Source organism: Pelodiscus sinensis, chromosome 27 (genome assembly GCF_049634645.1).
Source record: "Pelodiscus sinensis isolate JC-2024 chromosome 27, ASM4963464v1, whole genome shotgun sequence".
In the NCBI taxonomy this organism is placed as follows: domain Eukaryota; kingdom Metazoa; phylum Chordata; order Testudines; family Trionychidae; genus Pelodiscus; species Pelodiscus sinensis.
Genome location: NC_134737.1, coordinates 9,517,982 through 9,532,671, shown reverse-complemented (window position 1 = coordinate 9,532,671; position 14,690 = coordinate 9,517,982). Strand labels below are relative to the sequence as shown.

Genomic DNA, 14,690 nt, shown 5'->3' with positions numbered 1-14,690 from the left:
AAAAAAAACCTAAATGACAATAAAATCATAAAAACTGTCCATGTATTTTAGGACTAGATGCAGTACCCTAATAATTGAAATACTGGTTTAGATTTTAAATTGATGTATGCTCATTTAAAAATTCAGAACAGGACTATAACTTATCTTCAACCCCATGAAAACGGATTTAAAGGCTGTGCAGATTATCATCCTGAAAAGCTAAGCAACTTCTGATTGACACTTTTTGAACAGAAAAATCTCCCCCCTCCCCCACTCCTAACCCAGACCCAGCAAAGACATTTCTCTCGCAAAAAGGCATCTGCCTAAGTACTCAGACCTATTTTAAAAGTAAAAATTGAGCAAACTGTGGTAAGTCAAGGGCAATGAAAAACAAACCCAAGCCCCTGATGAGATTCGCTCTCCATTTTCTTTCAACAAAGAGACAGTTAGGAAAAAGGCATATTTTACTTACATCAGTGGAAATGCAAAAAATGAAAGCACCATGATCAACCTTGCTGTCCATTCATCAGGTAGATACCACAAATATACAATTAAGCAAGTACTAAGATAAAAGAACTAATGAGTAGCGAAGGAATCTCCCAAACCAAAGCCTTTGATTTTTCCTTCTCTAAATTCTTCTAATGCCTGGATTTTATCAGAATCTTTTTTGTATTGAGTGACATTTGCAATATTTGATGTGCCCAATCTTCCTGTCACAATTCCACAGCATTTTTTTAAGAACGCAGGCTGGAGAAGAGGGTCTGTCTGGAGAGCAGAATTTTCTGGTTAAAGATCTTCGTAATTGTGAGCTAGTGGCCACATGCTTGCAAGCGCTGCACACCAGACTCTCCCCTGAAGAGCGCAAGCAAGGGGATTCGGTGACTAATGTGCATTTGCGCTGCAAGACTGAACCCCAAAATAGCACCCTGTGCTTGATATATTTAAATGGCTAATGTATTTAAATACTGTTTGTTGTGAATCATCCAACCAGACCTACTGAGACCCGCTGCCACATTATTTAACTTATTCAGAGTTAAATAAATTAAAAAGTGCCCATACAAACTCTAGGTGCCCTGACAATTAATTACCGACAAAAAAAATTGTTACCCCATTCTTCAGCCCCCCCAATCACATTTAAATCACATAATGAATTAACTAACTCAGCCAACCAGTAAATCAAAGCAACAAAACAGCTCTCCTCTTTCCAATCCTCCAGAAATGTATCCTCAACCTTCCTCCCCAAACCCTGTCCAATTGCAGCTTGCCTGGCAAATCAGCAGGTGTACTAAGGTCCCAGACATCAGTTTTGCAGTTTACTTTTTTAGACAGAGGGCTACAGTGTACGGGCTGGCGATGGAGAACATGTTTGGTTTTTGCTTTTGTTTTTAGAAGAAGCCATGTGCTTGTTCCCGCAGGCTACTTGCGCAAACCCAGAATGATATAAGGCACAGAGTTTAAGGGCAACAGCCTTGCTAAGCCTCTGGGCATGGAATTCCCCGTGACCTCAATGGGAGTTCAGCAGGAAGAGTAGATTGCAGGGACAGGGTAGTTCTGCTCATTTGAGAGACGCTGCATTCTGAAATTAAACAGAGAAGATCCTTGCCTAATGGCTGTTTATTTGTGAAATTCTTTGGGAAGGCATTTCAGGAAAGCTACACAAAGGTCTTGCAGCTGCAGAACCAAGGTAAACAGCCACATTGCTATCTACTTAGCAAATAACACACACCAAAGAAAAATGTAAGGAGGAGATAGGAAATTTACAGACCAGCCAGGAAGCTTCTCATTGTTTAGATCATTTAAATGGAGGGAAATTTCATTAGCTCTCCATCCTGATAAGTAAATCATTGCTACATGAGATCCAAGCCCTGCAGTAAATCTACCTTATTAATCTTAATAGTTCCAACTCAAGTCAATGGGATTTCACAGGTGAGTAGAGATTTAAAGCACCTGGACCTCTATCAGTTTTATCAGATACCTTTCTAACAATGAGGTAGGGTGACAGATACATTGTGTCAACAGAAGATAGACTCCTGCAAGAAGACCATTAGCATTGTTCTCATCGAGAGCCAGAAGATTTTAATCTGTTGGTGCGCTGTGAAATATGATGGCAAGTTAAGATGAACTGTAAGGGGACAGCAAAGAGGTCACAGAGATTTTGTCACAACAGGAAATTCTTTTCCATCAAAGGTGTAAAGCCTCTTCAATAAAAACAAAAGCAAAAACGGCTAAGAAGTAACTTCCGCACCAGAGAAAAATTAAAGACATTTGTTAAAAAAATCCACACACACATACACACAACACAGACTACCCTTAATGGATAAAAAGCTTCAGAGGGGTAGCTGAGTTAGTCTGTAACAGGAAAAACTTAAAAAACAACAAATAGTCTAGTAGCACTTTAAAGACTAACAAAACATGTAGATGGTATCATGAGCTTTCATGGGCACAACCCACTTCTTCAGATGGCCAGAGTATAAGAAGTCCAGATCCAAGAATAAATAAGGAAAGGGGAGGTGGGGAGGGGAGAAGAAAAAAAAAAGAGACAGTGAGTAGATAGTTCAAATAATTACAAGATGCTGTTAAGAACCATTAGCACCTCCATTGATTGGTTGGTTGGTTGAGTCATTAAAAGGTGGATAAAAAGACTTAACATCCTTATAGGAAAATAAGCCTTTATTTTATTCAAGTGGTACCCAAATGCTTCATATGAATATCCAGAAAACCCACATTGAACAGTCAGTAGCTAAAGAAAATGAGGGACAATAAACCCTGCCTGTGCACACGCAGCTGGATTTTTTACTTCCTTCTGCAGAACAATACTGATGCCCAGAATCAAGAATTTCTGTTGCACTGAGATACACCAGAGTCAATAGGCTAACCAACAAATAAGAGATGAAATACAAATATATTTGAGGCCAAAATTGGAGATAGGAAAAACTGATTCTTCCCCAGCCATATGGAGATGAATGGTGTTTTCCGTTAGGGGGAAGACTTCTTTAGGACACGGTTGAGCTGGGACTCCTGACCCCGGAGGACAATCCAAAAAGAAGATACTGTCACTTTAAAAAAGAAACAAAAAAAGTCTCAAGGAATTTTCATCTGATCCCAGCTACTGGCACCTGCTGCTGTTTGCGGATCTTGTTGAACAGTTCCATGTACTGAGCCATAGTATCCCCCGGGCTATAGATGCTGTCATGCTTATTGCCAAACACAGACGGGATTCCAGGAGTGTGATTTCCCATGAAGCTTTGCATGAACTCCATCAGCAGGTTCCAGCAGTCGTTGGCTACTACACATGGGCAGTATTCCACCTGGCAAGAGAAACAGGAGCACTGAAGCACGGAGCAGCGGACGGTAGCCACACAGGAGACAATTAACTTTCCTCTCCTTCCAAAAATATGGATGTACTCAGAGACAGGTGGTTTCAACCCTGATACCGAACACCTCCATCTTTTGCAGAAAAAGTAATATACCAGTCTCCTCACATAAGCAAACTAAAAAGCTCTATTTGTCAAATAAGCGAAAGAGGGGGAAAATTAAACCACGAGCCAGCACTCTGGAAAACATTCAAGGACTTTGCCTTATTTTTACCTACAAAAGAATGAGGATGAGAGAAGTACAGGTTTTCAGAGAACTGCACATGTATCATAATTATGACCCAGAGATGCTAGAGGGCACAGTGGAGGTGAATGAACTTGTCTGCAGAGGTGAAAGGCCTTGTTTCAAAGGACTAGGGCAGAAGTGGGTCTGGCACAATGAGGATGTTGCATGTCAAAAGTAAGGCAGATTGTGTGTGTGTAAAAAGGAATCAAACAGGTAGCTGTGGAAACTTGCTTAGAACCTGCTACCAACTTCTCCGCTGTCATAGGCATTACATTCGCTTATTGCAACAACAAAAACCCAAACAAACAAAAAACACAAGCAAAACCATCCCTGCAAGCTGACAAGAATGATGCACTACCAATGGGCGTTTAAAAATGATATCCTCTGATGTACCCACGTTGCCTTACTCAACAGAGGTGGGGTGAGGGTGTTGTTTGTAAAGTAGGGTTAAGACCAGACATGCACTTTGGAAAAAAACTGTTTAATTAAAAACACGAGCGGCTGCTCAGATTGGATCCCAAACTCAAGTCTGGTACAAATCAAGCGTCTGCTCAACCTAAGATCAACAGAAATGCTGCAGTTATTATGGCAGCAGTGTTTCATCTTCTGCGATATAATAAAGCTGTGATTAATCTCTGTTTCTACTGCCCAGAAATGCTGAAAGGCAGGTTTCGATTAGGGATGTAAAATCTCACTTAATTGGTTAACTGGTTAAACATATTGTTTAACCAGTTAACCAATTAAAGGGGGGGGATGAGTGGGGAGGCCCACTCCAGCCTGGCTTGAACAGCCCTCCACCCCGGTGCTGGGGGCAGCAAATCCCCAGCCCTGCTAGTCTCCGGGGCGGCATCACTCAGGTGGGACTGGAGCAGGACAGAGAGGGGGGAGTGTCATGGGCAGAAGAGGGTTGTCCCAGACCATCCCTGGGCTGGGGTGGGGTTGGGGGGGGAAGAGTCACGTGGCTGGTGGCCTCCCACGTCCTCACTCACCAGTCACCCCTGCTTAGGGTTGCCAGGTGTCCGGTATTCTACCCGACAGTCCGGTATTTGCGCTCTTTGTCCAGTAAAAAAAAAAATCAGAGAATACTGAACATGTGCAATATCCAGTATTCTCTTATTTTTCCAGCTCCACACTGGACAGAAGCCTGGTGTGGGCGGGGGAAGCGGCTGGAAGGCGGAGCCATGATCGGCGCTAGGAGCCTGTGATTGCACAGAAGCCTGGCGGGGGTGGGGGGAGTGGCTGGGACTCCCCCGCCACCACCCCACTCCCACCCCATGCCCAGAGCAGCGATTGCAGCCCCGCCTCCCAGTTTCCTATTGGGGTGGTTAAGCACTGGAATAAATTACTTAGTGAGGTTATGGAATCTCCATCATTGTCTAAACTGCTCTTAAAAATCTCCAAACACCTGTCAGGAATGATCTAGATCAGAGGTGAGAAACCGGTGGCTCAAATCCGGCCTCTGGCTTACTTTGCTCTGGCCCGCGGTGAGGCTCTCCAATTCCCCCGGCAGCAGGGTAAGCACTCCAGCCTCACAGCAAGTTTCTGAACTTCGATGCCCCCTCCTCCTCCTCCCGGAGCACAAGCAGAGCCTCAAGTTGCGTGCTCTTCAGGTTTTTTTAGTTTCTGTTTAGGAGCCAGGTCAGTGAGGTGGGCAAGGAAGGGGTGCATGTGGGAGTTGCATATCACTTGTGTGTGGCCTGACTGATTGTTCTGTGGGTCAGCAGCTTCTGACTAAAAAGGAGTCCCCATCCCTGGTCTAGACAATACTTGGTCCTGCCATGAGGGCAGGGGATTGGACTAGCCCTGAAGTCCATGAGACTGAAGTATCTTCTTCAGCGCTTTGCTGCCCTGGGGCCTTATTCTGAGCCAGGTGTGTCCTGGCCTGTTCCTTGAAGTGACTGAAATGCAGAACAAACAGTCTTACCTCCACAGATATTCCCCGGGCACTGGGCCCCATGGCAACAGTGCCAACCTTCACCAAGAAATCACAGTACTGGTACCGCGTACCCCGGCTCTCTATCTTGTTTGCCTTGGCGTTTTGGAAGAAGCCTTTCAGTTTCACCATGAGGACATCAAAGTTGGCATCTGCGATCAGGCAGGGACCATTTTCAAAGAGAGCAAAGCAGCTGAGGGGATATTCAGAGTTATGCATCACGTACATCAGCTTGCCAGCCTGCCCTGGAACGAGAGGAGCGGTATTTTAACTATAGCAATGCTGCTGCTTCTCTCTTGCATGCTTTCAAGAAGAAACATCTGTTAGAATCGACGAAGACGAGGACAAAAGGAAAGGCTGTTACAGGACTACTCATGAATGTTTAATGCGATTCTGGACACTGGATGCATGGGTTTGTTTCAGAATCTCAAAACAAAACACAAACCACGCAGGTGGCAACATTACCATTTCTGCCATTCCAGCGCATGTCCTGATCTCCATATTTCCTGTGCCCATTGAGATGTATGAACCCAAACCTCAGATTTATAAACATGTCTTGCACCAATTACTCAAGAGAGTCATTTGACTTTTAACTTTACCTCTGAAAGTACGTCTACACTGTAGCGCTATTTTGGGATACTTCCGGTATCCTAAAATAGCTATTCAGCATCCTGACAGCGAGCCCGATATTTCGAAATATAATCGAAATGACAGGCGCACTATTCTGACATCCTGGTAAACCTCATTTCACGAGGATTAAGGGACTTGTCGGAATAACGCTCTATTTTGAAATTTGGTGCTGTGTAGACTCTCTCGACCTAAGGTACGCAATTTGCATAGCTTAAATTGCATTGCTTATTTCGAGCTAGTGCCACAGTATAGACGCACCCTGAGTGAATTGGTAAATGCAGACATATAGCATACACAGGTACGTCAGCTTGGGAAATGGGATATTTTACTGGGAGGGAGAACTGAAGATACTTAATCTACTCTAGATTTGAGAGAGTTTGTCCATCTGCCTGTTTGTGTGTCTGTTCAAGAACACCTCCTAAATGGTAAGAGCTAGGATCACCAAATTTGGTATGCAACTTCCTGGCACAACCAAACCCTGACCTTCCTTTAAGTTACGATAAAAGAAAATGGGATGTGTCTGGAATGGGATTGCTTCTCAGAATGTGGTGTGAAGAGGGTGAATAAAGAAAAGTTATTAATTAGTTCCCATAATATAAGGACTAGAGGACACCAAATGAAATTAATGGGTAGCAGGTTTAAAACTAATAAGCGAAAGTTCTTCTTCACACAGCGCATAGTCAACCTGTGGAACTCCTTGCCAGAGGAGGCTGTGAAGGCTAGGACTGTAACAGAGTTTAAAGAGAAGCTAGGCGGTTAGGTCCATAAAAGGCTATTAGCCAGGGGGTAGGAATAGTGTCCCTGGTCTCTGTTTGTCAGAGGCTGGAGACAGATGGCATGACACAAATCACTTGATCGTGGTCTTCGGTCCACCCCCTCTGGGGCACCTGGCGCTGGCCACTGTCGGCAGACAGGCTACTGGGCTGGATGGACCTTTGGTCTGACCCAGTACGGCCATTCTTATGTTCTTAAGAATCATCAAGCAGGTGAAAGGGACTGGCTGGGGGTGTCCCCCATCCCAATCTGGGACTGTCCCCGCCCTGAGGTTCCCAACCCCCAAACACCCTTTTAGAGAGGTCAGAGGGAGGGGCTGAACCCCCTGCCCCTTCCTACAAGAACACTGCTGGTTGTTCCTCTTCACCAGGGAGCAAGGGGAAAGTGCACAGTTTGCTGCATTCCTCAGTCTGGTCGGGGAGCGCAGGAGGCAGATGAACCTGGACCTGCTCCAAGTGGGGGACATGCACCCCTCCCCTGGCTCTGCCCCCAGGAGCTGCAGCGGCCATGGCAAGGTGCTGCTCACCTGGCCCCAAGCTGCTGCGGTGAGAGAGGACTGGGGTTGTCCCCTCTCCCCAGGGCAGCCTCTATCCTGAACCCCTCCTCCCCAGCCCCACCCAGGAGCAATGATTCAAATGAAGCCTGGACATTTTCATTTTAATTTCCAAAAAAAACCCAAAATTACTGGAGGTAAGGACCTGAGCAACCCCAGGTAAATGTGCTAGTGCCTACTAAAGAGAGCACATGCTGGATGCCTTCCACCCGTGGTACTTGGAGCCAGGATTCCTTTAACATTCCACAGAAATGGATCCAAACTCTGACCCACCACCACGAGTACTCAACAACTTTACTCCTTAAGGGGGCCATCAACTCATGTTTGGGCCAAAACTTAGGCCCTGGGGAAAAACTAAGCACCCTCCCAATACATCTACAAAATTTAAGACAAATGGGAATTTCTTTTTAAATCCCAGTGGAAACATTTTTTTTAGACAAATCAACCCTGATCCATTCCTGCAGTACGTTCAGCCCCAAAACCTATGGCACTGAGACAGAAACGGAGTAGACACAAAAGGGACTTTGATTTACACTGCCCAAGATGAGAGAAGGGCAGGATGCAAATAAAGAGCATGAGCAGTGATGAGTATGTCGGATTTCTAGTATTCTTTCTGCTTTAATAATTCATAGCGCCAGACTGCTAATAGAGATGTAAAATCCCATTTAATTGGTTAACCGGTTAAATGTGATGTTAACTGGTTAACTGATTAAAGAGGAGGCAGGTAGAGGACAGATTGGAGCAGCTCCCTGCCTGTCCCGGTCAGGCTGGAGTGCCCACCCAACACTGACAAGGGCTGCTTCAGCCCAACCAGAGCAGGCCCTGCCTGTGGTGCACCTGCTGCAAACAGATCTAGAGTCTGGGCCAGTGTTCCCTATAAGCTGTGCAATTGGGCGGCCACCCAGGAGAGATTTAAAGGCTGCCTCATTGATTCGCCAAGCGCCCACAGCTGGCAGCAGCCAGCAGCAGCATGTGTTTCTGCTGGTGGTGCACATCTGCACATGCCTTGGTGTGCATAACAAAATTTATTCTGCACATGTATGGAAACATTAGAGGGAACATTGATATGGACACCTGCTTACTGTCCTAGTCCATTCGTGGAGCAGGCAGACAGGGGGAGGGACTGAATCTAGTCTTCACTCTCATTCACTTGCCAGTGCAGTGGGGCTATGGGTGGGGTTATGTATTGCAGTATCATACTTTGCACTAGTTTAAAAATGGTCACGCATTATGAGGAATTAGGGGTTGTTACCTACCAGCCCTGTGCTCTTGGGGAGCTAGGGAGTGACATTCCTGGGAAACCATCCCCCCTTCCCCATGGCCTCTGCTAGAATCAGACAAAGCAAGGAAAAGGCCAGGGAAGACACACCTAAACTAGTTAAGGAAACACCCCAGCCTCATCTGCATTGACAATAGAACTTATTAGCGTACAGAATGGAGAGCAGCTCTTCCAAAGCAGGAACTGCAATGAACTATGGGATACCGAAAGCAGAGAAGCACTGCCTGATGGGAAATCTCTACTCCAGATGCTAATGAACCCAAGCCTGCTCACACCCAAATTAGTCATTATCAGACCAATTCTAGTAAGGATCCTATTGACATCCAAAATACTGAAACTGCCTAGTTGCATTGTGAGCTCCTCAAGGAACATCACCCATAAGCAGGGGTGATCAGTCTCTATTGTCCTATCCCTATAAAAACTCCTATCCCTGCCCCAAGAAAAACTGTTGATACCTGGATTTAAACTGCATCAGTTCCATTGAAACTTCTTCATCTCCTGTCCGATCATGTTGGGGGCTCTGCTCTGTTTGTCTCCTGCCCTCTGGACCCCCGGCTACCATCATCATCTGGGAACACCGATCAGTGCAAGCTCCAAGGAGTGGTGAGGTCTCTCTCTCTCTCCCACCAACTACCTATCTCTAAACCTAGCCTCCTGACTCTGCCCTATGTAAACTGTTATATGGTTAGCTAGCCCTAACATTTGTAATCAGTTCCAATTTAGATTTAATATTGTAACTTATGTGTGTTTGGCTCACCCCCACCCCCACCTCTCTCTCTCTCTCTCTCTCTCTCTCTCTCTCGCTATATATATATAAAATAAATTATTTTCATTGTTAAGCTGGTTGCTTCTCTTTCTTTCTCTTTTGCTCACGCTTCCTCAAGGGGTGCAGTTTCGGCTTCCCCATTCGCTCTGCAACAACGCTTCTTGTACCCAACCTACAGATCCCTGTAGTGCCCAAAATCCTGTCGGGGTTTGCTCATCACGTGGTTTGCCAGTGGACTGTGGGGTGAAAGTGGGGATAGGGGATGCTGAACCTGGGAGCATATGAGGATGGCAGCTTAAAGTGCTGTTTAATCCAGCCCACTGAGTCCAAAGGCTCATGAGAGTGCAGTGTGGCATGGCTATTAACCCAGCTGGCTGAGTCCAGGGACATATGAGGGGTCGGCTTGTGAGTGCTGATTACCCAGTCCTTTCAGGCATGCTCTGATAGTGGGTATGAGTGTCTGTGTGTGTGTGTTGCTAAGGTGGGAAGAACCCCATCCCGAGGAACCTAATTCCTGCAGGAGTGCTCCAGTGGGAGAGGGAATTGGCAGCAGGAATAGAATTCAGCTCCATATGAGAGTAAGCACAAGTAAGCACAAGCAGCACACTGATAGAACTGTTAACCTTCCCCAGTCCCATAAGAGTAACCCTAATAAATGAGCATATCCTATAGTACTGGGCAAATCTGGTAACAGGGTCTAAACCAGATGTTTTTAAAGAAAGGGTTTCCTAGGATACAGCTCCTCCCCACCCTTTAAAGAGTCACAACACCGCTGTATGGTCTCCCTAGGAAAACTCTGTCCCTGTGTTAACAGCGTTTTTGGGGAGTGACTCCACGCCTCTGATTGACCCACAAAAGCGGGTGTCCAAATAAATCTGTTTGTCTTTACAGTGTTACAGGACTCCTCAATGTTTACGTAACATCTTTCAGCCAAAGAGCACCAAGCATTTTACTAGCAGCAGTCAAACCCACATGAGGTGGGTCAGTATTGTTATTGCCATTTTTAATAAAGATGCAGGAGCTGGCAATAACTCGCCCAGGCACACACGGCAAATGTGTGGCAGATCTGAGAACAGAACCCACGCATCTGGCCCCTATTTTCTGCCCTACAGCTGCCACTAAGTTATTTCAGTAGTAACATGCTGGACAGAATAACTGGAGAAAAGAAGGGGAGGGGAAGCATTGGTGGGATTAAAACTCAACCTCAGAGCCGGCATTAAATGTCTTTGTAAGAAAACAAGAGAGCAATTCCTTGAACATTACTCCAGTTGACTTCTACCAACCCCGATGATCAGTTCTAGCAAACTCCACAGGGTCGAATGCCTCTGTGATTGCACCATGAAATACAATGCAATGCAGACCTTGGTTGCCAATGGTGGAGGCAGCGGTGTGGTAGGTCTCACAGTCCACACAAAATGTTCCTTGTTTCTCCGCTCCCAGTAGCTCCAATTTCCTTGTTAGGATTTCAACTGTCTGCTGGACGCTCTTTCCCTCCGTCACGGGCATCTGAGACACACTATCATAGAAGAGAAGGAAGCAACAGAAAAGATTCCGTATTCACATATGGAGAATAGGGATGGAACAGTTTAACTAGTTAAATGTTTACCTGATACATGTGAGTTTAATGGCTGCACTGCGAGCTCCTGGCCCCACTTCCAAGGAGCCGGCTGCTGCCCTGCATAGCAGCCTCTGACACAGATACAGCAACACAGGGTGGCAACCAGCTCCCTGAAGCAGGGTGGTAGGTGGGAGCAGGTATGGGCTGGAAGCCAGCTGCACTGCAGTCTCTGCAGCAAGGGGGGCCAACCCGCGGCTTGCGAGCCACATGCGACTCTTCAAAGGAAAAATTGCAGCTCTCGCACCCGCGGCTGTTCTGCATTCCCGTGCTCTGACCTTTTTCCTTGTCTGGTCAGGGTGCCGCTTGGGACAGCGAGAGCTGACGCTGCGGCCAACAGAAGCCTGTCTGGGCCACGTGCAGCTCTTAAAGGGGCAGCGTTGGGGTTTTTTGGGGGGGTTTTGGTTCAACAACTTTCCGGCCGACGGCTGTTAAAGGGGCAGCGGTTCCCCCCCCCCCCAACAACTTCTTTCCCTTGGCTCTTTGCACTGTATCCACCACTATTTTGGTTCTTTGTCTGTAACGGGTTGACCACCCCTGCTCTGCAGTATAAACTTAGTACTGCAGAGCCCACAGTGTGTAACGGGTAAAAAATGTTAACGGCTACACAGTTACCTAGTTAACTACCTTTTAATATCCCTAATAGAAAGACATGGTAACCAAGTCAGAATCCAATTCAGCAGTCAATGTACTTATAAAGTCTATAATAGAGATCAGAAGCCAACATATGAGTTGCTGGATCTGTAGGGTACTTGCATACTTGACTCATGCACTTCAAGGCCAAGAGAGACCATTGTGATAGTCCAGTCTGACCTCCTACCTAACATAGCACAGAGTATGATAGAGTAATTCTTCCATCAAACCCATATACTTCTATTTGAGCTATAGCATTGCTTTTAGAAAGACTGCTGATCATTAAAGAGACCGTTCAGAAGCAGGATTTGAACCCATGCCTGCAAAGGAAGCTAGAACACCCAGAAAAGGATAAAACAGCTTTGCATATGGCTTCTAGGCCGCTCAAACATCCCATGGTTAACAGACATTTAAGAGACCCCCTAAGGCAGACACAGCAAGTATTGGCACCACACACAGTACCACAGCAAAGGGTGCCAAATACCAGGACAGACGGGACACTGTAAAGGTAAATTTTCCTTGTCACCCTATAAACGTATAAACTGAGCATCACACAAAAGAATCTGTTTTACACAAGATTTTTGCCGTTACAGTGATAGACCCAGATAACCAAGAGCACATTTGATCCCATATTATCCATGGAGCAATTCTGTTTCCCGCTTAAGTAGTATAAATCCTTGGTCTCCTGTTTTTAAATACATACCCTCCGTGCCCCTGATACCGACTGCAATACCAGTTATCCCTTTAGTTTATTTTACGAGCTGCAGTATTGACATAGCGTGTCGGTAACATGCCCTAGCTAGATCCCTGTCAGAACATAACCCACCTCCCTCTTTGCATTCCCTGAGCAGCGGTGTCTCTCTTCAGACAACACCCAGTCAACCTGTGGAACTCCCTGCCAGAGGATGTTGTCAAGGGGAAGTCTATAACATGTTCTAAAGAACTAGCTAAGTTCATAGAGGATAAGTCCATCAATAGCTATTAGTGAGGACGGACAGGGATGCAAAATCATGCTCCATTTGTCAGAAGCTGGGAACGGGCAACAGGGGAGGGATTATCTGATGATTCCCTGTTCTGCCTATTCCCTCTGGGCACCTGGCATTGGCCACTGTTGGAAGACAGGACACTGGGCTTGATGGATCACTGTTCTGATCTTCCTCACACGCCTGAGCAAGAACCCGGCCTCAGCCACGTTCTTCTCTGCTGGGTGCCTTCTCCCATTATTTCCACCTGGCCACATGTGACGATGAGGGATGTCAATGCGTAGTCAACTACACGATTAACCAATAAGCCTGGACTTATGGGTTAATCTTGTTGACTACATGCAGCGCAGAGGATGAGGGGGGTAGGTTGGAGTCCATACGCACAGGGAGCAGGCTTTCAAGCAGCTTCCCCATGAGTGCTGGCTCTGGGGACCTACCTGACCCCCTTTGCTGCCTCCTACAGAGGCAGAGAGGAGGGGCCAGCCAGAAGCAGGTTCCCCCCAACATCAGCTCTGTGGAGCTGCCTCCCCCTGGCGCTGCTGCCTCTATCAGCGGCAGTAATGCGGGGGTGGGAGAGGCAGGGGAGGTTGCTGTGAAGTTGGCTCCGTCCATGGCACCCTGGGCTTGCCGTGGACAGAGGCTGGTCTGCATCAGCAGCTCCTGTCCTTTTTTGGGGGGGAGGGTCCAAGCTCCCCGTGGACAGGGCCTGCTGTCGCAGACCAGACTCTGTCTGCAGGGAACTCAGACCTCCCCCCCCACCCTACACGGACAGGGGCTACTGCCATCCCACGCTGCTACCTACGTCTTAGAGGCAGCAGCATGGGGCTGCAGCTAGCCGGTCTGCGCAGGGAGCTGTTTTTTAACTGGCTTCCCTTGTGAACTTGTTCCCGCCTGCCATCCCCTGGTGCTGCCTCTGATACAGAGGCAGCAGCCTGAGGTAGTAGGGGGTTCCCCAGGTGTGGGGCTGGGAGAGCACTGGCTGCCGCTGCCACCCCCGCCCCCAGGGGCGATCGAATAATCGTGTAACTTCTAAGATTTCATGTGCTTACACAACTATTGAATTACACAATATTTAGCATCCCTAGTGAGGCAGGATAGTGGTGCTGGCTCCAACAGTAAGACAAGCCCCAGCCACTGCAACACAGGCTCGAGAAGCCGCAAGAATCAATGCAGCCTGAAAACGCATCTGTCAGCTCCTCCTGCCACAGAGCAGCTCCTAAGGACTTAACCTCTTAGGGCTCAGCGCAATGAGCTCACCCTGCTGCAAATCCTCAGCCCTCCCTCTCCCGCAATTCGGTGCAATGCTAGATCAAAGCTGCCGAAGCAGAGCTGCTCCTTGCAGACCCCCCCGTCTGCAAACCCCACGCCGTGGCATTAATGGCAAGCCAATCAGGACCCAACCACATGTATCCTTTTTAACCACGCGACATAGAACGTCTCACCAGGTAACTCCCATGCTTCTTGAAATCTTCACGTCGGGCTGGACCGGTCCCTATGCAAGACGGCGAGGGCGAGCTGATACTATCTCGGTTTAAAAATATACTTGCAGCAGTGACTTGGCTAGGGGTGTATCTCTCCGTGGAGGAAGCACACTCGCTAGCTCCAACCCCTCTGCGGTGTCAAGCACCCAGCAGGAAATGATATCAGCAAGAGGGGAGGATTCCAGTCTCTGGCCAGTCCCCCTGCCTCTCGGTAGGTGGGAATTACAAAGCTAGTTCCTCCTAGAGGCAGATTAGTCCCCAAGGACTGCGAGCAGCAGATGGCACTAAATATAAACGGGGGGAGGAAGGGGCTGGAGTAAAATCAGGTTTTAGGAGCCCAGGGGCATGTTAACCACTGATGCAAAAGATTTTAACGAGCCCCAATGGAACTCTGGTGTGGGCTGATCCTATTCTAGGACCCTAAGAATTATGTAGCCAAGTAACCAATATCCCCTGCCCCGCCA

At 47.2% G+C, this 14,690-nt stretch overlaps 1 protein-coding gene across 2 annotated transcripts; it reads right to left on the bottom strand.

The window, feature by feature from the left end:
- Window positions 1–14,394, bottom strand: MED20 (mediator complex subunit 20). Of its 2 annotated transcripts, XM_006130439.4 has the most exons (4): window positions 14,188–14,394; window positions 10,876–11,030; window positions 5,504–5,757; window positions 1–3,287 (listed from the first exon to the last, which is right to left on the bottom strand). In XM_006130439.4, exons 1-4 carry the CDS (start codon window positions 14,199–14,201, stop codon window positions 3,072–3,074), a joined length of 639 nt encoding a protein of 212 aa, XP_006130501.4. In that variant the 5' UTR covers window positions 14,202–14,394; the 3' UTR covers window positions 1–3,071. The 2 variants fall into 2 exon arrangements, with proteins under 2 accessions (XP_006130501.4, XP_075766201.1); XM_075910086.1 differs by lacking the exon at window positions 14,188–14,394 and having other exon boundaries at window positions 5,504–5,752; window positions 10,876–11,011.
- Between the last annotated feature and the right edge of the window lie 296 nt (window positions 14,395–14,690).